The sequence below is a fragment of the Pogoniulus pusillus genome, chromosome 12, assembly GCF_015220805.1.
Source record: "Pogoniulus pusillus isolate bPogPus1 chromosome 12, bPogPus1.pri, whole genome shotgun sequence".
In the NCBI taxonomy this organism is placed as follows: Eukaryota; Metazoa; Chordata; class Aves; order Piciformes; family Lybiidae; genus Pogoniulus; species Pogoniulus pusillus.
In genome coordinates, this window is record NC_087275.1 from 22,361,933 (window position 1) to 22,386,433 (window position 24,501).

At 47.7% G+C, this 24,501-nt stretch overlaps 1 protein-coding gene across 1 annotated transcript; it reads left to right on the forward strand.

The window, feature by feature from the left end:
- The first annotated feature begins 5,874 nt into the window (after positions 1–5,874).
- On the forward strand, positions 5,875–21,005 carry DIPK2B (divergent protein kinase domain 2B). Its single transcript, XM_064152176.1, has 5 exons — positions 5,875–6,246; positions 11,252–11,516; positions 16,670–16,843; positions 18,474–18,762; positions 19,943–21,005. The coding sequence occupies exons 1-5, from the start codon at positions 6,023–6,025 to the stop codon at positions 20,281–20,283; spliced, it is 1,293 nt and encodes a 430-aa protein (XP_064008246.1). The 5' UTR covers positions 5,875–6,022; the 3' UTR covers positions 20,284–21,005.
- Positions 21,006–24,501: the final 3,496 nt, after the last annotated feature.

A 24,501-nucleotide genomic window follows, 5' to 3' on the forward strand; every position in this document is an offset into this window, starting at 1 on the left:
AGTGAGTAGCTGGAGACTGCAGCCATACCCTTCCAAACCCACAGCCACTGAGACCTGCAGAGACTGTGTGTTCAGGAACCTCTACCACCTGCAGTACTGCATCCAGCGGAGTGGGGGTGTGCTGCCAGGTGAGTTACCAAACACTCCTCATGGCATATGGAGAAAAGAGAAATGAGGGCACAGAAGCTGAGTTAACCCTTTTACCTCTGTTGGTGGAGGCCACTTCGGAAAGCTTCCTGCACTTGGTCTGCCTTTGATAGAGCAGTCTCACAGAATCACAAAACATTAGGGATTGGAAGGGACCTTGAGGGATCATCTTGTCCAACTCCCCTGACAGAGCAGGATCACCTAGAGTAGGTCACACAGGAACATTTCCATAGAAGGAGTCTCCATAACCTCTCTGGGCAGCCTGTTCCAGTGGTCTGTCACCCTCACAGTGAAAAGGTTTTTTCCTTATATTTAGGCAGAACCTCCTGTGCTTCAGCTTGCACCCTCTGCCCCTTGTTGTATCACTGGACGCCACTGAGCAGAGCCTGCCTCCATCCTCCTGACACTGACCCTTCACATCTTTATAAACATGAATGAGGTCGCCCCTCAGTCTCCTCCTCTCCAAGCTAAAGGGCCCCAGCTCTCTCAGCCTTTCCTCATAAGGAAGATGTTCCACTCCCTCAATCATCTTTGTGCCTCTGCAATGGACTCTTTCAAGCGGTTCCCTGTCCTTGAACTCAGTGGTCCAGAGCTGGACGGAATATTCCAGATGAGGCCTCACCAGGGCAGAGTAGAGGGAGAGGAGAACATCTCTCAACCTACTAACCACAGCCCTTCTGATATGCCCCAGGTGTGGCAGTTTGAGGGGGCCCCAGGTTGCCTTAAGAAAAGTAGAGAGGCTAAGTCCTGTCCCAGGGGACAGACCTGCTCGTCCCAGGATGCTGCAGTGCTGTTATTCCATTCCGCTTTCCACTAATCACAGCTTACAAGCCAGTGCCTGGCTGATATCTGCTCTCTTCTGCCTCTTCCCCTCCCTGCCCATCCTCCCGACAGGTCTCTCCTGGGAAGAGCAGAGTCTCTGCTTACCTCATGGTCTGTGCGTGGGAGATGGCTCCCAGCCGGCAGGGAACTTTGAGCTGCGCCGTGCGGCCTGCTGAGGCCTTGCAGGCCTAAGACGGGAGGGCAGTTATGGCCTACTCTCAGGCCTGCCAAGGGTGGAAGGGGTGGAGGATCCTCAACAGATTTAGTCTGATAGACTTGGCTGATCTCATGGCTTCTACCTGATTGCCCTTTGCATAGATACACCTGTCAATAGAGTCTCTCTTTAAACGTCCCATCGTGTGCAGTATTTGCATTCTTACTCGTCAGAAGGAGCAAGAGTCACTCCTGCCCTCCAGACCTGGGCAGCTCCTGGCCTCAGACTGGGACACCAGGATGCCGTTGGCCTTCTTGCCCACAAGGGCACATTGCTGGATCAAAGTCATCCTTCGAACCACCAGGAATTTCAAGTGTCTCTGCACTGCTCTGCTCTCCAAGAGGTCAGTACCTGCATTTTGGCCCATGTTAGACATTACAACTCCTAGAAGATGACCTGGGCTTTTCCACTAGAGCCGCTGGCTCCGTGCTCTCATGGGGCTAATGGTGTCTCATGGAGATAGCTTCTTACATGCTTTGGGAAGCTCCTGTCAGGTCATTAAGGCCAACCCAATAGCAGCTCTGGTAGAACCTACTGTGGTCAATTCCCCAACAATCTGACCTGCTACTCCCACCTGACACAAGCTGATGTAAGAAGGTGCTGTGGACCTGGCTGTTCGCCACCTGATCACCATGCCTACATGCCGTGTCACCAGCGGGAAAGGAAAGCAAACATACGTTTGCCGTTGCAAGTGAGGGTGCTTTCAGCACTGCAGCCTCTTTCACAACTTAGAGCAAGCAGTGGTTTCCTGGCTGACATTTTAGTATCATAGAATCATAGAATCAACCAGGTTGGAAGAGACCTACAAGATCATCCAGTCCAACCCATCCAACCTATCCATCCAGTGCAACCTATCCAACCAAGATCATCCAGTCCAGCCCTATCCATCAACTAGGCCATGGCACTAAGTGTCTCATCCAGGCTTGTCTTTAACACCTCCAGGGATGGTGCCTCCACCACTTCCCTGGGCAGCCCATTCCAATGCCAATCACTCTCTCTGGGAAGAACTTCCTCCTAACATCCAGCCTATACCTCCCCCAGCACAACTTGAGGCTGTGTCCCCTTGTTCTGTTGCTGCTTGCCTAGGAGAAGAGACCAACCCCCACTTGGCTACAGCCTCCCTTCAGGTAGTTGTAGATAGCAATGAGGTCACCCCTGAGCCTCCTCTTCTCCAGGCTAAACAACCCCAGCTCCCTCAGTCTCTTCTCACAGGACTTGTGTTCCAGGCCCCTTCTCTGGACCCATTCTAGTATCTCAACATCTCTCTTGAATTGAGGGGCCCAGAACTGGACACAGTACTCAAGGTGTGGCCTGACCAGTGTTGAGTACAGGGGAAGAATAACCTCCCTTGTCCTACTGGCCACACTGCTCCTGATACAGGCCAGGATGCCATTGGCTCTCCTGGCCACCTGGGCACACTGCTGGCTCACATTCAGCTATTATCTACCAGTACCCCCAGGTCCCTTTCTTCCTGGCTGCTCTCCAGCCACTCTGTCCCCGGCCTGTAGTGCTGCCTGGGGTTGTTGTGGCCAAAGTGTAGAACCCTGCACTTGGCCTTGTTAAATCTCATCCCATTGGCCTCTGCCCACCCATCCAGCCTGTCAAGGCCCCTCTGCAGGGCTCTCCTACCCTCCAGCAGATCCACACCTGCTCCTAGCTTGGTGTCATTTGGCAAACTTATTGATGCTGGACTCAATCCCCTCGTCCAGATCATCAATAAAGATATTGTATTAAGTTATCTCAGAGCTGTGTGTTCTCATTTTTGAGCTTTTTTTTCAGTGTCTTGAGCAGGTCTGCTTCCTACATACATCATCTGTGTACCAGGACAGCTCAGCCTGAGGAAAAATACCTGGAATGAGGGAGTTCAGGCCCTGGGGGCAAGTGCAAATGCTAGGAGCAAGCGGAAGGTGTGTACAGCACACCAGTTCCCACTCTTTGAGTTAAAAGTTACTTTTATAACGCTTGAAGGTGATGCAGGTGCACTGCACTGCAAGAAAACACAATTCCATCTGCTGTTCCTAGGGAAAGGTGAACACTGCTCTGCACGTGCCTAAACTACACAAAAATGCAAGAAGAGCACAACCACCAAGGTACCATTACTGCAAGAGAAACTGTGCTATCCATGTAGTGGTTTTTTGTGCCAGAGCACAGGGTTTGTGGTAGGAAAGGCCCAGTAATCAGCCCCAGAGGCTGAAGCCTTTCCCTTTCCATGGGCCACCATGGGGCAGTAGAGGCTGAAGCACCAGGAGATGAGAGACTGGGTCTCTGCTCTTAAAATTACAAGAGAAAATTGAAGATGAAAAGCAGGCAATTAAATTATTAAAGAAACTGAAGGCTGTATGTTTTGTGTATTACATAACAAAGATAAAGACAGACTGCTGGCATTTAAGTTTGATACCACACAGGCACTAGCTGGGCAAGGAACAACAAGGACATGGCCAGCATTGCAGAGCTACTGGCAGGAAGCAGTGGCAAGAGCTGATTTCTGCAGAGAGGAAAGGAGCAATGTTCCGTCAATGGGAAACGCAGGATGAACTTCAGCGCGTGAGAAACAACTAATACTGGTGTTTAACTGCAGCATGGTTCTTTCCACCAGCATCTTTCAATGAGCTTTTTACTGAGGTAGAGACCAGGGGTGAGCATGGTGTAATGCAGAGCTGTGTGCTGCATGCACTCATTGTCATGCCAGCACCACTTGGTGCCTCTCATTTGCAGGGCTGCCAGGGTTCGATACATCCACCCTCCCTCACAAGAGGGTTCATTATCTTCTCTCTCTGTGCTGCACTCTGTAGAGAAACCTTCAATGTCACTGTCTCCATTTAGGGACACGCTGGGAGATGAAGCAATCTCCCACAAAGGTATGGAGTGGAGGAGACGCTCCAGATTCCTCCCAAGTGCCACAACTAATGAGCCTCTGCTTGGAAGAGCTGCCTTGCACTGTTAGGACTGCCCTTCTACAGTAGCCCCTCTGGAAAGTGAAGAGCAATCACAGACCCCAGCATATACCCCTGTGGCTCATACATTCCTTAGTCTCATCAAGGTGGTGTTAAATTGCAGAGAGGATAATAAAGGATTGCTACAGTTCACCTTTTCTTTCCATTAAAAAATGTGATAGAAAGTGGCTTGCCCACATGGTGTGTGAGTGGTCCAGCTGGGGAGAAGATGAGTCTCCAAAGCCTCAGACTGCTCCTCAATGCTCCTGTGGTGAAATATGTCCCCTCATGCATCAATCTGGATGCACAAGCCCTATTCACATCCCTGTGCACAAACTCTATGAGGAGTGGCTGAGGGAGCTGGCATTATTTAGCATGGAGAAGAGGAGGCTCAGGTGAGACCTTACTGTTCTCTAAAGCTACTGAAAGGAAATGGTAGCCAGGTCTCTTCTCCCACGCAACCAGGGACAGAACAAGAGGACACGGACTCAAGTTGTGGCAGAGTGGGTTTAGGCTGGATGTTAGGAAGAAGTTCTTCACAGAAAGAGTGATTGGCATTGAATGGGATGCCCAGGGAGATGGTGGAGTCACCATCTCTGAGGGTGTTTAAAAGGAGACTGAATGAGGCACTTAGTGCCATGGTTTAGTTAATTAGAAGGTGTTAGGTGATAGGTTTGACTCAGTAAACTTAGAGGTCTTTTCCAACCTGGTTAGTTCTGTGATCCTGTGCTTGTGTGATTCTGTGAATCAAGCCATGACAGCTGGAATGGGAGAGGAGCAAATCCTGGTGCCACCACAGCAGCACATTGCTCCCTGTACTGTCTGAGGCCAAGGTATAACAACACTTCTTCCATGTGTGCTTTCCTGACCATGAATAGTCATCTGCAGCAGCCTGCCAGGGCCCATGTCTATGTCCAGCCACTCCAGCCCAGGAAAGGTGTAGTCCTGCACTCAGCATCCCGATCAGGACAAGCAGCCAGCAGTTTCCATAACTTTCAAGTCTTTGGCCTAATAAGACCATTCTTTGAGTGTGATCAGAGTAGTTTCTAAGTACATTTGAAACTTCTGGCAAAACTCCCACATCAGCCTTCGTCCCTTTCTCTAGCTTCTTTCCAGTGCCAGGACCACTGGGACAAGGTATTCAAAAGCAAGCCAGTCCTGCTGAAAAGCTCCATTTTCCAGGAGTGACTTAGAGGCCAAGCTGTTACATCAGCTGAGTGTTTTGGAAAGCTTCAAGCTATCCTGCTTTCCATGGTGCGAAACACTGCAGTGCAATCACTTCTAAACAGCTCTATTTTCAAGAAACAAAATGGTGATGATTCCACATGACAGTCTTTTCAGTGCTTCTGTGAGAAGGGGAAACTGAGCCAAGAAAGCATCTGAGAAGTTAAGCAATGCACCATTGCAAATCTCCAGGAATAAAGCAACTCTAAGGCTCTGGCTTCTGGTAAAATGTGCCTTTCTGCAACACTATTATTCCTTCCAAACCAGTTTTAACTAAGTGTCTTGCATATGCCCTTTTCTCCAGGGGCAGGATATCCTTCATTTGTCTGCACAAAGTGCAGATGAGCACCTCTTCATGTTGTTTTCCAAGTCGGCTGATGGGAGGGTCAGCATGGGCCAAAGCAGCTGCTCCAAGTAAAGGAAAGGTAACCATGGAAACCCAAGTTATCTGCATCCTCCATGTATTTCCTTCTCCCCACCCTACATCATATCTTTCCCACCCAAACTTCAAGCTAATACAGCCAGTGACCAGCTGGCAGAATGGGGACTGCAGAAGGCTCTCCTGCACCCAGTGTGTCTTGCTGTGTTTCAGGGCTGACTGCTGCAGGCTGAGGTCATCAGAAGGAGACCAAAAGCATAGAGAGAGGCAACCTGCAAAAGGTAGAGCTCTCCACTATTGTAGATGGGGCACTGGACATGCTGCCTTTGCTCCAGAGTTGCAGATTCATTGATGCTGATCCTGGTTTTGGCTCTGAGCTGTAACCCTTCCACAGCAGCAACACCTTCTCCATCTGCGCCCCACGTCAAAGCCAGCTACAGTTTTGGACGGACTTTCCTGGGACTCGATAAATGCAACGCCTGCATTGGGACATCCATTTGCAAGAAATTCTTTAAAGAAGAAATAAGGTCAGAAACTCAGCACAGTAATTTTTAAAGCTTTCTGCATAGTATCTTGAAAGCTGCCTGTTAGTATTTCCAAGTACTTTAATGAACGACAATGCAATGAGCAACTTAACACCTCAGTTGCCATTACAGTACCTAGCATTTTAGTTAATGTCTGTAAGATGGTCCTTTGTCTCTTTACTTTCAAAGCTACATAAAACATGATCAGATTTCAGCCCTGAATTATCATTTGACAGCAAGAGTAAAAGGCACAACTTTCTGCACAGAGAGTGGCTCTGAAACAACTCAAGGCAGTGATGGGGGAAGTGAGGAGGGAAGAAAGAAATCAGCTTGTTTAGATGTACTGGAAATATTTTATTATGAGCAATTGAGTAAAGGCAAGGGAGGGATTAGCTTCTCACACTCCCAACAGACTGTGTTAACTACAAACATATAAACATGCTATATAATTTTTTACCAGATGCCACAGCACAAATGTGCAGAACTTCACGTGCGTATTAACCAAGATCAAAGGCAATCCAAATCTGCCTGAGGCATAAGGACCTTTGCACATCATGCTACCTATATGCTCAAGAAAAGACAGGGCTGAATTATAAGTACACTTCTGGGAGATTTCTGGGAGAACTTGAAGGCAGAAGCAAAAATTGCATCTGCCTTGAAGTTGATGAGGTGCTGTCCAAGGGGTCATCAGACTGATCCATTCAGGTATCGGCTCAAAAGCAAGAGCTCTCTGATGACAGCAGGGAGAATGTTGCCAGTGTTTTTCAGGAGAAAGTTAAAGGCAGTGTTTGGCAGAGGAAATGTTTATTAGGTCTGATATGATTTATAGAGCCATATGCACTTTCTTTTATAGATATAAAAGCCTGAGGGAGACGAAATGATTATAGTAAAATTGTATTTTTAATGCTGTAATGTAAGTAGTATAATATTGGACAAATCACCATTTTTATCTTAAACTATCCTATAAAATGTAGCCTAGTAAAACCATAATGGTTTGTCTGGGATGGGCTTGTAATACTGAACATCCATTCTGCCCTTATTGCTGCTGGAGTGAGGCAGTCTGTGGCATTGCTATGCCAGGGCATCCCTTGCCATGGCACACTGGAGTTCCCAGCCCTCATCGCTTTGCACTCTTAGCTTTCTGCCCCTCCTGGCTTGTGCCAAGGATGACACCATGGCATGCAGTAAGGTTCAGAGACACTATAAAAGGCTAGGCCAGCAGTGCTGGGTTTTTTCCCACCACAGCCTAGGCTTTTGCCCCCAAGGGCAGGATGAATTTGCACTCAGTGTGTTCAGCTGGCTAACACAGACTGGTGTAGGTCTGTAGGGACTGGAGCTGTGTTCAGTATACAATATGCTCTGCATTTTATTCTCTGAAATAGGGTGGCATTGGAGCTGGCTCCTGCCATGCACCCCGATCTGCTGTGGCCTTTTGCCACTCACCTGTGTAGGTGACCTTCTGTTGGGTACAAAGCAGTTTCCTCAGGTGCAGCTTGTTGCAGGTACAGCATTTTGGTTATTTCCACTTAGCTGATGGGGAGGTTTGGGCCATGCAAAAAGTAGCAGTAGCCTTCTGCAGCGAGCAATTGCCTCTGTCTGGCCTCTGGCCACCTGTGTGCTGCACTGGGGCAAGGGAAAGAGCTGCTATGTGAGTGAAAGCAGGAGGTCCCCACAATGGCTTTCCTCCAGGGCACAGCAAAAAAAGGGCTGTAGGTGTACAGGAGGGTCTGAGCTGTGTCTGTGAGAAGACAGCTGCAAAGGTGTGAGAGCACAATGCTTCCACTTCAGGGAAGGTAGAGGGGCTTCCTAAAGCAAAGATAGATTTTTTTTTTTCCCTCTCCTGTGAGCCCACACTCAACTTTCCACAACTAGCACAGCACATAAATAAGTGGTAACACACAGCTCTGCTCTGAGGGCTTTGGAAAGGATGGCTATTAAAAATGCTGTCCAGAGCAGACAGTCAGCTTCAAGCTCTTCTTTTCTGGGGTAAAACTTGTTCTCCCATCTGGTTTCTTGAGCAGAGAGGATTTTTTGGCGAACAGAAGATTAAAGGGGAAATTTCAGTGATGCTTATGCCCTCAGTTCCCTCTGATGTATGTTCTGATACGCTCCGAGAGGTGGATGGCACTTGGCCCCGCTCTATGTTAGTCCTCATTAGAACATGCTTCATTAATTTGCCATCATTTCCAGGAGCTGTGACATGCATTCACACTCAACTAAGTAAGAAGATGTGGGTTTTGTTCCCAGAATGATTGGTGACTCATCTTGTCCTCTAATGTTCTTTACTTCCCTTATCTTTGCCCAGCTTTATCCATCTGTAAACAAGAATACCAAAGCATGCCTACCAACTGTCCTGAAGGCAGTGTGCAGCACAAGATTTCATGAAACACTAGTTTTCAGAACGCTGTGAATCTAATCCTACTAAAACTCTTTGCAGACTTGTGCCAGTTCTGGTGATGAGCTTTCCTCAAAAAGTGATGGGAAGGAAGTCTGGAAAACTGGAACATTTCAATTTGATTTATTTTCATATGGCATTTATTTGTTCCTGGTTTTAAGACTTAACTTTTTTTTTATGTAAAGCTCCAAATGCAAGGAAAACTGTTTTGGTTGGAACAAAATACTTCATCCCATCCAGTAAAAGAGGGAAAACAGTTTTATTTTCTCCAACAACTAGTCCTGAGTTGATAGAAAAATCTGTATCTCAGTTATTCGCATAGATCTTACTTAAAGTCTTAATGAAGGCACATTTAGGCCCGCAGCTCAAAGGCTTCATACAAGAGTGAATTATTGTTACAGCACAACTTGATGATGAATCTTGAAAATATCTAGCAAGCATGCCAGGCCAGTGCTGCACTGCCCAGAAATGATGCCAAATACAGAATTGCTGCAGCCCATGCCGAGTTCCCAGGCCCACGTGGCTTTCCCTGGGGAGGTCTGCAGAGGAAATTGCTCCATCCACACTCAAATTAGTGCTCAGCCCTGGATTTCATACACCCATGAACTGCTTGCATGCAGGAGGCAGTGCCTCCTGCTCTCTGCCTGATGTCAGCTCCCCTGAACGTGCATGCTGGAGCCAAATCACAAGACAGACATGGAAAGAAAAGGGAAAACAAAAAGGGGGGAAAGAGAAAAGAAAATAGAAAGGGAAGGGGAAGGGAAAGGGGAAAGGAGGAAGGAAAAAAAGAAAAGAAACTATAAGAGAAGAGAAGAGAAGAGAAGAGAAGAGAAGAGAAGAGAAGAGAAGAGAAGAGAAGAGAAGAGAAGAGAAGAGAAGAGAAGAGAAGAGAAGAGAAGAGAAGAGAAGAGAGAAGAGAATCCAAGCCTTAGCCCTCCCTTCCCTGTGCATGCCTGCCACATTGTATTTGCGTTGCAGTTTCGGCATTGGGAAGTGATAGGATGCACAATGAATGGTAGTTAGGCATAGCAGTCATTCTCTGCCCTTTAGTCCTCACTCAAAACCAAGCAAGCAAGCAAACAAACAAACAAAACAAACAAGGTATTGATTTTCATGCCAGGTGTCCTAACCATAGGAAAGCTTCAATTTTATATTGGGCAAAATGCCCAAATGACTGAAGTGCCCAAACCCCCTGAACTGGGGATGGGCTCCTTCACTTCTGGTCAGTGTGTTTGAGGCAAATCTTTCAAAGGAGGCACATGGCTAGAGCCAAAATCCAAAACAAAGCAGACACCAGCACCCTGGGGAGACATGCTTTCCCTGCGTGCCCCACAGCAGAGCTCAGCTGCATCGAGTCCAATGGGGAGCGAAGCAGTGCCTCCAAGAGGAATTGTGAGGATGAGGACAGTCCACCTCTGATTGTGGAGGGTGGTTAGCATCACTGAGTCAGTTACATGCCTGAAATCAGGGACAATTAATCTCCCTCAGATGTTTTCTGTGCTGATTTACCAACTGGAAGCTGAAAGATGGGCTTCAGCTTTCAGATATATTAATGTCTTTTCACCTAACTCCAGCTAGCTGATCCTGCAGGGAACCTCTCGCCTCTCCTGTTTCACTTCTAAGCTACCGGCTTTAATTTATGGTGAGATTAAATTAGGATGATCTTTTTTATGTACTTGGGCAAGGAGTTTAGGACAGGAGGTTTTAAAAGCAGTGAATACATAACGTTGTTCAAACCAAAGGTCAGAGTTCAGCCATTTTCCAAGAGCAGGTTACAGACATGCTTAGAAAACAGGCACTGGGCTCCTCAGCTCCTGCATGTGTGACGTTTGTGTAGGCAGGGCTGAGGGGGTTGCTGAAACAAAAAAAAATCATCACAGTCTAATTACCCAGCCCATATGCTCCCCTCCTGTGACTGTGTAGGGGGAGCAGAGCAGTGCAAGATCTCCATGGCTACAAGTGGCACCACATGCCCAGGGCACACGTTCACCCCATCACACTTCAAACTCTGCTGCTGCCTGGGGAGGTTACTCATCCTAACTGTTAAAATGCAGGCAGTGACATTAGGAGGAGCCTGTTGAGTCCGTTGCTGAGTAAGGCTGCCACCTCAAAACAAAAGGTCACCTTGGTATTCACAAATACTTTTCTTGTCATGAGATTTAGGGTTTTTTTCCTGCAGGATTCCTTGAAGTGTGAAGTACTTCTATTTCGGGCCCCTTTCTCTGGGATTAAGGAAATTTAAACGCACCTGGGATTCCCTGTGAACTGAATCCCTGCAGCCCTCTCCTTTCCACTCATCTCTCTAGGTGGTCCAAAATATCTTTTGGGGTGTTTTGCCCCATGGTGCCATTCATGACAAGGGATGGTTTAAGTGGGAATCAAAGACAGACTTTTTCCCAAAGTATGTCTCCTTGGCCAACAACTTCAACCCACTTGTCTCATGGCAGCCACCAGGGCCACCCATCCAGAGCTGCTCAGCCTTTCCCTTGGGGTGGCAGAAAGCTGGTGGGGCCAGTGCACAACAGAGCAACTGCAGTGGTGCTGGTGCTGTGCGGGTGTCTGTGTGGCTTGTTAACCCGCTCTGCCCGTGGGGCTCTTGTTTTGGTTTGGCAGGTTTGACACCTGGCTTTCTTCTCATTTAAAGCTGCCTCCCAGCTACCTGCTCAGCTACTCAGGCAACTACACCGATGATGCCAAGAGCTGGCGGCTGGTCGACATCACCCGGCTGACCTCCAAGTACCAGCACGACCGGGCTGACAAGCACATCTGCACCTCCCTGCTGAAGACAAAGACCTGCAGCCTGGAGCGTGCCCTGCGCCGCACACACCGCTTCCAGAAATGGCTGCGGGCCAAGCGCCTCACTCCTGACCTGGTCCAGGTCTGTGCCACATGGTCCCCCACCACCTACACCAGCAGAGGGTACTGGGGAGGAGAAGGATCCTCGGGGGTGTGCGATGTGGTTTGGGAGGGAAAAAAAGGGTCCGAAGGAGACAAGGCTGTGGCTTATCAACTGGAGGGCAAGTCTGGACAATGCCTGAGCTGGTGGAGGGGAAACAACTCTGTGTGCCCCAAGGTGAGCCCACCTACTGTGAGGAAGAAGCAAAGTGAGGCCCCAGTGGGAAGAAAAACACCACAGCTTAGGGCAAACTTCCCCATCATAGTCTGCCCAGGGCTGTGGCTTGTCCCTGTTGAGTAGAACACCAGCTCCTGGCTCCTTGTGCTGGTTGAGGCTGAAGGCCTGTGGAAAGTCATAGCACCTGTTGGCTTTGGGCACAGGGGAAACAGAGCTATACACACAAACATGGCAACAGCTTGACTGGAGATATTTCTCCTGTTTTCCTTTCCCAGTTTTCCATCATGTCTCAGGGTATCCCATGCCTTGAAAATGATTTTGCCCCAGGCCAGCAGCTTGGACTCCTCTGCTTGTGGCCAGCAGGGAGAGCAGCATGAATAGCCAAAGCCTTCATTACTCATCTGCCTGCTACCTATGGCAGATGATCTCAGGCACAAATAAGAGTGATGCCCTTCTTGTCAAAGTCCTGCAGTGTCTCAGGCAAAGCTAAGACCAGCATGCCAGGGCAGTGTTGGTGCCACCAGGTAGACAGGTGGCTGTGGCATGAAATGGACATATGAGCAGGGACAGAGTGGTAGATCTGGCAACGTCCAGAAAGAAATCATCATCTGAGCACTGCCTGTGCTGAAGGATGTCACTGGCAACCAGGCACAGCCACAAGGCAGGCAAATGTATTTTGCAGCTGTTAGCTTGCATCTGAGTGAGATAGTTCCCTCCCCAAATGCATATGCATCCCCCTGTCCCATCCAGACAACAGTAAATACCCAACTTATGATAACCACTGGCAAGGGGCATGGGCCAGAGTGGATCCTGGATATACTCTAAGCAAGACCCTGAGAGGAAAAGGATTATTCTTCTCCCCTTTTTAAGAGAGAAGTGACTGTGAAAAACAGACTTGGGGATTTTTTTTCTACAAAGACAACCACTTCTTCCTGCTTGCATGCTGCCACATCTGCTCAGATTTCCTGAGTGCTAAAGTTAAGCTGCTTTAGATTTTCCACTTCTCTTACCACATGGAGCAGTACATCTGAGAAGGAAGAGTGGGAGACCCCATGCTACCGCAGCAGTAGCAGCAGCAATGGTGGGGTTAGTGCCTGAGCTGCACCAAGGACTGCCTTGACTTGCTTGACCGACCCTCACAGCAGATCACCCTGGAGCCAACACATTCGTAGGGAGTGAGGTGGAGGATGAGATGTTTGAGACAGGGAAACAGGGTTTTTTGAGCAAAGCTACACTGTGCTTTTTCTAGTAATCTTGTGAGTGATATTAGAGAGAGTGGGCAGATTTGCATCATTTCCAGAGTGTTTCTCACCTGAACTTCTGGGCTACAGGCAGAACAACTCCTTCCCGGGATTGCAGACAGCAGCTTCTCAAGCACCTGCTGGCCACCACTGTCCTCCAAGTCAGCACTACAGGGAGCTGCAGGAGGGCGAGTTGTGGTGCTAGGCCTTACAGTCTTGTTGGAGTGTCCAAGAGGGTTGTTCAAAACTGTGCTGTCCCCACAGCGGTGCTGCATGAAAGAGAAGGAATTAAGATATTAAAACTTCTATTTACTGAGCTGGGTGAAAAAGTAATTGGAGAAATGTGGCTCTGTGGTGTCTCAGACTTGCTGCAAAGTTAAGTTGATAGCTGAGCTCAAATTATTGTCCTTAGATGGCTCTTGGTGTGCTGTAGAGTTTTCCCTGCCCTGTTCTGTCTGAAACTAAACTCCTGGCTGAGTTGCATAGGTTGCACACACAGCATCATGTGGAGACTTTGGCTGGGGTGCCCTGGCCTTGCACATATCCAGTTTCTCTGGAGTGTCCTGGTCTTGCACCTATCCAGTTTCTCTAGGGTGCTTGAATTTCCCTGTGCAGCAGTGGGAAGCTGATGTGACCTCTGCTCTAGGGTGCCTCTGAAGTGAGCCAGCCTAGGGGAACGTGTGAGGAACAGACTGCCTGGGACATTATAGCAACCAATGAAGTTTTTGAGTTGGAGAAGGCACAGAAGGCTGCAGGGAGGCCCAGACCTTTTCACACTGGCCTCAGGATTGCTCTGTTCATGTTTTCATGTGTCCTTGGTTCTGCAAATCAAGCAGAGAAATGTAATCTGGGGTACAAAACCATTCTAACAGCGTATAGGCTTGAACACAAAGAGACACATAGCAAACCAGAGGCCCTGGGGCCCCCACTCCCAGACCTCCAAATTTCAGTAGTGGTTGCTATTTAAGACTGAGCATATGTCTGCAAAATGGCTGCTGGTCTCGCATTGGTCTGAGTTGAAAATCACCCTGCAGCACTGACATCAAAGTGTCTGCTCCTGAAGTTCAGCCTAAACCTGGTTGCTTCATCAAGCTTCACCCAGGCATTGGTGCATGGGGCAGGAGGCAGTTATGCTCCTGTTCTATTCTATCCTTCCTTGGGCTGGCTAGAAGAGAAAGCAGAGTGAGAAGCTGTCTTCCAGAGGTCATCTTTATATCATAGTGAATTCCACGTGTGCCTGCACCACACACATACACACACACACATATGAGAGTTTAAAATGCATCGCATCTTGTACAGTAAGGGGGAAAGAAATCACAACAAAGTGCAAGTAGGCCTTGCAGGAACTACTCATTATCAGATATAAAAACATGGATATCTAATCAGAATAAAGAAGGAGAATTCTATATCAGTCACCAACAATATGTCAGGCTCTCTATCAGATCTTATTCTTTGAGCTGCTAAGGTGCTGCACAGGACTTAAGATAAATCAGTTTCTCTACTGTTTCACAGTGCTCTTCAAAGTTTTCTTCCATCAACAGTTTTTATCTGGCAGTTTTACAACTCTGACTCCTTTCCTGCTGTAGGGATATTTCCATCAGTCTGTTGGAAGGGCAGGCCCCTTTCCACTGAGATGCTAGAGCAGGTGCTGAACTTTACACTGTTGATTAGCTCTGCTGAAATCATAAGGCTCCACTGTCCAGTTTTGTTGGAACAGAGCTTCATTAAGTCATAGGAAGCTGTACCAATGGTTGAAATAAATATGGCAGCACCCAGCCCTGCTCCTCTGCTCCTGTACTGCAGCTGGTATACCTGAAACAGTTCCTCAGGAAATGAGCAGCTGTGATCACTGTGTGAAGCACATGACCACATCTGTGTTCAGAGGATGAGCTTTGACCTTGGAGAAAATCCTAATTACAACTTCCATGCATTCTCTCCCACCCTGATTTCTGTTCCCACTGCAGACTCTAAAGGGCCTCAGCTTTTGCATTGCAAACTCCTGGAAGCAGCAAGGCTTTCTAACTTTGGCTGCAAATATTTGCACACGCAGTGAGCTGTAAGTCTTTCTCCACCACTTATCTTTTAACACAGTTTTATCCTGCTCATTTTTTCTCACTTCTCCAAAGGGAAAGTGGCAGAGTCAGCCACAACATGCCTGCAAGTGCTGTGAGGCAGAGATCCATAACCCTCCCTTCCCCCTCCCCCTGTTCTATGGTTTTAGATAATTAGTTGAAAAAATATTTCCTTGATGGTGGTAGACCAGAGGAGAGGAGTATAACTACTACTGGGGAGAGTTGGTTTTGACAATTGTTGCTTTTTTTCTTTTTTGGGAAAAAATATTCTTCAGTTATTTTGAAACAATGCTCCAGTTGGGGTTGGTGTTCTTAGGTACTTTTGAGCAACAGTTGGCATTCAGACTGTTTCATGAAACTGATGAGGAAGCAGCTGAGACCTCACTGTGGCCAGCAGAAAGGAAGAGGAAGGGATGTGGGAAGTCCAGTGCTCCCTTTCCATCTCTGACCAGGAGAGTAGCACACTCCTCTTGTCTTAGCTTCTTCATTTCTTTGTTGTGGATAGGTAATCAAGTGTATTATGCCAAAAGATCGGCTTACACAGGAAGGGCTGAAAGAGACCTTCCTTGTAATTGTCAAATAGCTTGGGGAAATCCTGAGTCAAACTTCCACTCTCTGCACAGAGTGGCAGGGAGCATTGTGAGATCCAGTGCCCTTTCCACTGAACCACACCTCCCAGCCTTCAAATTATAAAGAAAATCTGAGACAATAAATTTGGCTACTGGGATCATTCGGAAGAAAAAAAGCTTAGGCAAAACTTGTTTCTCTTCATCAGAAGTGGCACAGCAGGGTAGCATTTCTGTGCCACTATAAGCAGGTCTCTGTATGTCTGCTCTCCTTGGCTACTAACGAAGACTGACTTTTATAAAAAAAACAAACAAACAAAAAGAAGTGTCTTTTTTTTACTAGAAAGGTAGAAATTTCTATGCCACCTATCCTAGCCATAGATTGCTTGTGCAATTTTGCTAGCCAAATCTCCAAATCTAACAGGTGAAATACAGTGATGGTTGATTGCATTAGCCCAACAATTCTCTAGTTGTTGCTGGTATTTAGGGAAAAATACTCACTGGGTATTCAAATTTAATTTGGATAGTTAATGGGCCTGTTTATCAGAAAGGGAATATCTAGGCTTGTGCCTACACACAGTGCTTATTTACACTTTTAAAGCATATTTACTGATCTTAGCAAGTAATATTTCCAAGAAAGCTGCTCACAGGTTAAGCAAATAGCAAAACGATTCAAAGACGTTATTTAAGGAGGGAAGTGACTCACTGCCTTTACAGCAAGGAGGCCTACCACAGGAAGCTGGGATGCCACGGCTTGAAGCCCAGGCAGAGGGAGGAGGCCTGCTGGCATAGAGTGGGAAATGGAGTTTGCAGCCTCTGTGGCTGTGCCATTGAGACCAAATGTTGTTTTGGAAGCCTGAGCTGTGAACAGACATTTTTTGAATATATTTTTTTTTCCCAGGAGAGATTTGCCACAGAGATCCCCTTGGGCATCCATGCCCACCAGCAACTCTGTTTCAGGGGGCAGAGGCACAGTGGGAAGAGCACAGAGGTGCCTGTAGCCCTGGCATGCACCCTTCACACTGTGACATCTCCAGCTGTAAAACAAACACCCCTGTTGTGTTTTTCCCTCTCACCAGGGCCTGTCCAGTCCAATGCTGCGCTGCCCATCCCAGCGTCTCCTGGACAGGATAGTGCGGCGCTATGCCGAGGTGCCAGATGCTGGCAGCATCTACATGGACCACCTCACTGACAGGGACAAACTGCGCCTGCTGTACACCTTGTCAGTGAATTCACATCCCATCTTATTACAGGTAGGTACCACTTTAGCCCTGCTTGAAATGTCACCCTGCAGCCCCTTGCAAACAAATCCTCACAGCAGATGTGCCACCCCCCAGGGAAGTCCCAGCTCACATTTGGCAAGCTCTTTAGACTTCATGAAGTGAGTCTCGTCTATGAGATTGGGTGGTTGGTGCTGGCAAACTCCTGAGGTAGTCAGTGCATCAGCCTGTGAAGTTATGGAGAGATACAGATGCACAGCACCTTAAATAAATCAGAACTCAGAGTTGTTATTGCACTAGCACATGGTGAAAGCCAGGGTTTTACACATTCCTGATACTTCACAGTGCTGTGCTTTCATTGTAATGTCTTACATCAAATCTCAGACTGCTTATAAGAAAAGAAAAGCCATACTTCAGTGTGGGAGGTCTGAGATGCAGCACTGTGGTTCAACCTGTGGGTTGGGGAGCACTGATTTCCCAGGTTCCATGTGCCAGTGATGTTTTTTCCATTTGCCTCTTGCAGAGATGCTTGCTCAAGTATAGCTGAGCTCTGAGTTGGAAGGCAGAAAGCTGTGAGGCTTTGCACCCCTTTCCTCATCCTTTGCTGGCATGCCTGGCATTTGGCTTCTCTCTTTCCCTACACATCTCTGAGGGAGTGTCCTCACATTTACCTACCATGGCCCCACCTTTCATCTTCTTTGTACTTTCTTGTAACCCTTTGAGAGGCCATGAAGAAGAGAAGCAGCAGCATCTATTCCCTGCCCCAGTCCACTGCCACCCTCAGCAGTGCACAGAGGTCTGCCCAGTTCCAGGGAAGGGAGATGATATTTGTACCGTAATTGTCTCCTGTGCTTGCTGAGGCACAAGGTTGTGGCTCTCGGCTCTGTAAAGATATGGAAATGCATCTTGCAGAGCTGAGAAAAATATGCCAAAGAGAAATGTTTTGGTTTTACATTGGTGCCCAGAATGCCTTTAGAGCAGAAGGGAGCAGTGCCCTTAAACGCATCACTGGTTGCATTCACAGTCCCCTCCTTAGCAGGGCCTAGCAGTGCTGGGGAGACAGACAACTCACAACACAAAAGGCAGAAACCTTTGTACTGGTACAGCTCAGCAGCTGAGTGGTTTGGTTTCCACCTGGGATAACTACCCTGCTAACACAACATGCTGTGATGCCCAGCCTGGGTGTCTCCACTGTAGCACACACCCAGCACCTCCGTCTCTGAGACTGCAAAGTATCTTATGAAAGTGCCAGGCAGTTCTCACAGATTAGTGACGCCTTAAATTACTTCTTCTGTGGCTAAAATTGTCATAAATTAGAAAACGATTATTATCTTGGAGCTTTTGGTCATTTCCCTTGTGGAACAGGTCTTAAAATAAGGGAAGGGGGTAGGGGGAAAGGGGAAGGAGAAGGTGAAGCGAGAAGGGGAAAAGGGAAGGAGCAAGGGAAAAGGGAAAGGAGAAGGGAATAGCAGCATAGAGCAGAGCCTTTCCCAGCTGAGGTGAGGAAGGGTTGGCTGATTTAGGAAGCAAAACACACCGCCACTGCTGCTGCTTGAGGTCTGCCAGGGCACTTGTAAGGCCTCCGGGAGGGGGCTGGGTCTATGCACAGAGTGTAGTGGCCAGAGGGCAGAAGCATCTCCTCCGTTCCAACTCTCCCCGGCAGATCTTCCCTGATGTGGAGGGGTGGCCCTTCCCTCGGTACCTGGGCTCCTGCGGGCGGCTGCTGGTCAGCGCCAGCACCCGGCCCCTGCGTGACTTCTATGATGCGGCCCCTGAGGTGGCTGCCGACCTGGCCCTCCAGCTCCTCGCCGTCCTCCGCTCCATGGGCACCAACGACCTCAACTATTTCTTCTACTTCACCCACGTGGACGCTGGCACCTTCGGCGTGTTTAGCAACGGGCATCTGTTCATCCGAGATGCCAGCACGCTGGGCATCATCGACAAGGAGGAAGGTACTTCAGCAGGCTCCGTGGCTGTGCGTCTGTCACAGGAGGGCTCAGTGAGGCAGGAGAAACAAATCTTTCACCTGCCACGCTTGGCTCTGATGCTGATTTTGTTCTTAATCAACCAAACATCGCTCACTAAAACAGATAATGACAAATCCATGGAGAGGTTTACTGACAGTAAAAGCGTCAGTGGCTCCTGCCATCTCGGCTCCGAGTCAGGAAGGCAGCAGGCATTTAGTTCGTGGTTTGGTGACCAGCCATAGGTGCTTCTACATCCTGCCTGCCTCTCTCTGTAGCTGCCAATAGCATTCAGCATGCATGGTGCTGAGCAGTCTTGTTTTAAAAGTTCCTAAATCACCTGTTTTAAAACTTTTGCCATGCAAATGTCAACATTTGCAAGTAGTAATTTCATAACTTCATTAATTTCATGCGTCAGGAGGTGTATTTAAGTACATCAGAGTCTTTTTAGGTGCCTTTTTCACACTAACTAATAATTATTATTTTTATTGTAACAATAAAATCCCTCTTTTGTCATTCTGACAGAAAACCAAGGGTTACTTCTCACTTTTCACAGGTTACATTGGCCTGCTCCTGGGAAGCAGATCTCATCAAAGATGATTCCTCCAACAATTTTACAGTTTCATTTTGCATGTTCAATTTTTCAGAAGGCCTTTGCTCAGCTCCTGTATTCAGCTGAGCAGACAGTGAATATTCAGAAGCAGCTGTCAGAGAATGTTCCTCTGCGTTTCATTTTCTTGCCCCAGCAGCTATTAACTGCTAACATGACTCCAGCTAGATTAGCTGTTGTTGCAATTTAGTGATCTGGGGTAACACAGAAAAATTATAGGTTTGGCTATTTGTGGCCCTTTTGGTGGAAACTCCACATTTTAGATTACAATACTCCAGTTCTTCTTAGTGTTGGTTTTTTTTCTGCATCAGTCTGACTTGACAGACTCCTCTTCAGTTCTGTCAGGCAGTTCTGCAGAGCTCTATCATTCAGAAAAACACAGACATTTCAGGGGCAAGAAAACTGGCCCGTGTACAGCTACAGAGTGCTTGGTGCTGAAAGATAGCTGTATGCTTTAGATAGCAACAAACCCCATGTGAACACAGAGGTACAGACATATGCCATGATCCACGGTTTTGCTGCTGTGTTTCTAAGAACTGGTTTGATTGTCTCCAACAGGAAGCCAGCTGAGTGATGACCCACGGGAGCATAAAGATGTATTTAGCTGCCTGACCGTGGACTGCCAGTCTGCGTTCGTGTCCTGTAACTCCATCAGAGAGAAGCATAACCTCGTCATGGTGTGTCAAGAGCTTTTGCCTAAGTTGTTGAAGGGGAAATTCCAGCAAGCCGTGCAGGAGAAGATAGACAGTTTCCTGCAGCACTGTGCTGACAGCCTCGATGATGACCAGGGTGTCAACGAGGTGGTTGCAAAGTTAGCAGAACTCCTGAAACCTCTGCGGTCCTGCGATTCCCGTTTTGCCTACCGCTACCCTGACTGCAAGTACAGTGACAAATACTGATGGCTTTGGAGGAGGAGTCCTCTGGGAAGGACCGGGGCAGTGTCAGACCCTTCCACTGTGGGAAGCAAGAGGGAGCCAATGTAGCTGGAAAAGACCTGCAACGAATGTGGGGGGGTTTCCTCATCAAGGCAGAGGAGGAAGGAGCAAAACACACATGGGATTTATTGTTCACCTTCCAGAGCTGGATTTGTTACATGGGACGTTAAGTATGACGTAAGGCTTATGGATTATTAGCATTATTGTGAGTGACAGGGAAGATTAATAAATCTCATTCATGTGTTTTGCCCTTGGAAGAGTTTTTGATGCCATTCATTAAAAAAAGAAACCCTCTGAAGGCAGTAAGTTCACAAGGAGCTAGAGAAAGGAGCTTTATTACCAAGAAAGTCTTTCTGATAGAGATTATATATATATATATATATATATATATATATATATAAAATGTGGGATGGATGGAAGCATTTAAGACTTTCCTCTCCTCATGGGGATTTTTAATGCACTAAAATTCATAGACAAACTGAACCACCAGATCAGTTCTGTACCATCACCCATCACAGATCACATTTATAAAATATTTAAATTGTATTACTTTTATGTCTCTTGAGAATGTCCATAATCCCAAAATATAATTACTTTCAGTCTTTCCAAAGCTGATGGACAGTAATTGGAGAATACTAAATGTTGGGTTTTTTTATGATCAGAATAAAACTCCCACAACTCTGGAATGTGATTGTCCAGCTTTCACATTTTTCTCTCTAAAGAAAACTGAAGAAACCATTTGCAAGGGAAGTGGGGGACAGAAAATCACAGATAGGAAAATTTCATTAAGAGGCAAAACAACACAGACAGAGGATAAGACATTAGTTTACCCTGAGCCCAATGAGACTTCTGAAGACTGAATGCTACAGCATAGGTGCTGGAGTGCCTCTCAAGGTGGGAGGGTCTGAGTTTTGCCAAGCAAGAGGTACAGCCATCCTCATCCATTTGCCTCTCAAAGGAGAAATCAGCAAGCCAGCTCCCAAAGGAGTGACTCGGGCACCTAATATCTGGGGTGGTGGACTCTTTTGTCACAGCAGTGGCCAAGCCAGTGCCTCAGAACTCCTGAAGGTGCAGGAGCAGGCTGTCCCATTGTCCAAGGAGATAAGCCGATGAAGGAGACAGCCAGACTGGATGGGCAAGGATCTTCTAAAGGGATTAAAGGAAAAAAAAGATAGTGTATCACCTCTGGAAAAAAGGAGGGGTGTTCAAGGATATTGCTAGGTCTTGCAGGAAAAAAAATTAGAAAGCACATTTAGAACTTAGGCTGGCCACTGCTGTTAAAGAGGAAAAAAAATGTTTCTAAAGTATATTAATGACAAAAGAAGGGTCAAGCACAACCTCCACTCCTTATTAAATGGAGAGGGGAATATAGTGACAAAAGATGACAAAAAGGTGGAGGTGCTTAACATATTCTTTGCCTCAATCTTCAATAGTGGGACAGGCTGTCTCCAGGACAACTGGCCTCCTGAGCTGGCAGATGGAGTCAGGGTCCAGTATAGTCCCCCTGTAATCCAGAAGGAAGCAGTAAGAGACCTGCTGAGCCACTTGGATCCTCACAAGTCCATGGGACCAGATGGGATCCATCCTAGGGTGCTGAGAGAGCTGGCAGATGAGCTGGCCAAGACACTCTCTATCATTTATCAACAGTCCTGGCTCATTGGAGAGGTCCCCAGAGACTGGTAGCTGGCCAATGTGATGCCCATCCACAAGAAGGGTCGTAAGGAATAGCCAGAAAACTACAGACCTGTCAGCCTGACTTCAGTGCCAGGCAAGGTCATGGAACAGGTCATCTCGAGTGTGATCACAAAGCACCTACTAGATGGCAAAGGGATCAGGCCCAGCCAGCATGGGTTTAGGAAGGGCAGGTCCTGCAGGTGTGGATCTGTTGGAGGGTAGGAGAGCCCTGCAGAGTGACCTTGATAAGCTGGATGGGTGGGCAGAGGCCAATGAGATGAGATTTAACAAGGCCTAGGGCAGGGTTCTACACTTTGGCCACAACAACCCCAAGCAGCACTACAGGCTGGGGACAAAGTGGCTGGAGAGCAACCAGCCAGAAAGGGACCTGGGTGTGCTGGTATATAGTAGCTGAATATGAGCCAGCAGTGTGCCCAGGTGGCCAGGAATGCCAATGGCATCCTGGCCTGTATCAGGAGCAGTGTGGCCAGTAGGACAAGGGAGGTTATTCTTCCCCTGTACTCAACACTGGTCAGGCCACACTTTGAGTGCTGTGTCCAGTTCTGGGCTCCTCAATTCAAGAGAGATGTTGAGATACTGGAAGGTGTCCAGAGGAGGGCGACAAAGCTGGTGAGAGGCCTGGAACACAGCCCTGTGAGGAGAGGCTGAGGGAGCTGGGGTTGTTTAGCCTGGAGAAGAGGAGGCTCAGGGCAGACCTCACTGCTGTCTACAGCTGCCTGAAAGGAGGCTGTAGTCAGGCAGGGGTTAGTCTCCAGGCAAGCAGCAAGAGAACAAGGGGACACAGTCTCAAGTTGTGCCGAGGGAGGTATAGGCTGGATGTTAGGAGGAAGTTCTTGCCAGAGAGAGTGATTGGCATTGGAATGGGCTGCCCAGGGAGGTGGTGGAGCTGCTGTTTCCAGAGATGTTCAAGCAAAGCCTGGATGAGGCACTTAGTGCCATCATCTAGTTGATTGAATAGGGCTGGGTGCTAGGTTGGACTGGATGATCTTGGAGGCCTCTTCCAACCTGGTTGATTCTATGATTCATTTGGTCAGGGAAGGCTGCAAAAGTTGCAGAGTTGTGAAACACAACTTTATCATTCAGCATCTGTCAGGCCCCATCCTATGTGCACCCTGTAGGGCATCAGAAACCCTCATGTCTAGGGGTTTGTGAGACCTTATCTGGTCTCCTGGGATCCAAGTGGGCAGGAATCATCAAGCAATTTTGACTGAGCTCACTCAGAAAGTAGAATTTCTGGATCCTCTGTAAGTATTTTTGTCATGGAAACAGTGCTCCTTTAAGCCATGGTCCAAAACCAAAATCACTAACAGCATGATAGCAGGAAAGGATGTGAGCGCATTTCCATTGCTAATCATTGTATGGAGTTACAGGGAGCAGGAATGCCAGTCAGGATTTTGTGTTGGCTGTGGAAGGGGCTGTGTGCATGCAGAGCACCTGGCCTGGGCTTCAAGGCAGGTCTCGTGGACAGATTAGGCATCCAAAACCTCACACAGGTCTGGCACTGGGAAAGTCTGACCCAGGACACCTATTTTGCCTTTCCTTCTGGCATAAAGTATCAAGTGCACCTTTCACCTCTCAAGAAGCAGAAACATTGAAATTAATTTGTAGGTAAATTTAGCTCCAGGCCCAGATGGTCCGATAGCAAAAATGTTTAAACATGCAGCCTGAGCTATGGCTGCAGCCCTCTTTCTCGATTTCAGTCTATTTCTACATCATGGCTCTCTTCCAGTAAGAAAAACATGTCCTTTGCTGAGATCCACAAGGCTGTCTAACAATCTGCCTTCAACAGTTTTTCTTGGATCTGTCTGCATCTCCAATCTCTTGCTATGTGATTTTATCTGATAGCTGGGCATTAGCAGTGGGCCTCTTCACCTCTGAAGAGTTCCTCTCCGATGAGTTCCCCTCTGTGGTGCCAGATGCTGGCCACATCACACAGGGCTAGATTTGCTCCAGACTCACCACTGCCTTCACTAGGATCAGTGCTGAGGTTCAGCCCACCCTGGGCTGTGAGGCAGCAGCATCCTCTCAGTGTTTGAGAGGAGCCTTCTTTGTGCAGTCATAACTAAAAATGCACACCACAAAACACCCCCAAAACACTAAGATGAGGAACTGGCCTGGTCCAGCCATGCCACAGCTGTAGTCATTCGAAAGCTGTGGATCTGCAGAGATGTCTTTGCAGCCACTCCTTGACTCAGGCTGGCCTCTGATTCAGTGCTCTCTAGTTTAGCAATGCAATTAGACTTATGTCAAAAGAAGAAGCAACCCTTGCAACAGGGCTTCACACTGGGTTCACTGCTCTCCTATGGATCATGGTCATTTTTCTTCTCACCACACACATTTTCCTATTGGTCCATCTACTGTACAGCTTTGTGTAAAGTGTCTCCTGGGCAGCAGATTACCTCTCTGCTATCAAATCAACCAAGCCAAACACGGAAGAGATGCATGTGCTTATCATCCTGGAGGATGACAGAAGCAAGCTGAGATCTC

What these genes read in the sequence shown, in the direction of transcription:
- DIPK2B (XM_064152176.1), top strand. Translation starts at nt 6,023, where the DNA reads ATGGGGCACTGGACATGCTGCCTTTGCTCCAGAGTTGCAGATTCATTG. An exon ending in TTCTTTAAAGAAGAAATAAG is followed by an intron (nt 6,247 to 11,251) that starts GTCAGAAACTCA and finishes TTGGTTTGGCAG; the next exon opens with GTTTGACACCTGGCTTTCTT. An exon ending in TCACTCCTGACCTGGTCCAG is followed by an intron (nt 11,517 to 16,669) that starts GTCTGTGCCACA and finishes CCCTCTCACCAG; the next exon opens with GGCCTGTCCAGTCCAATGCT.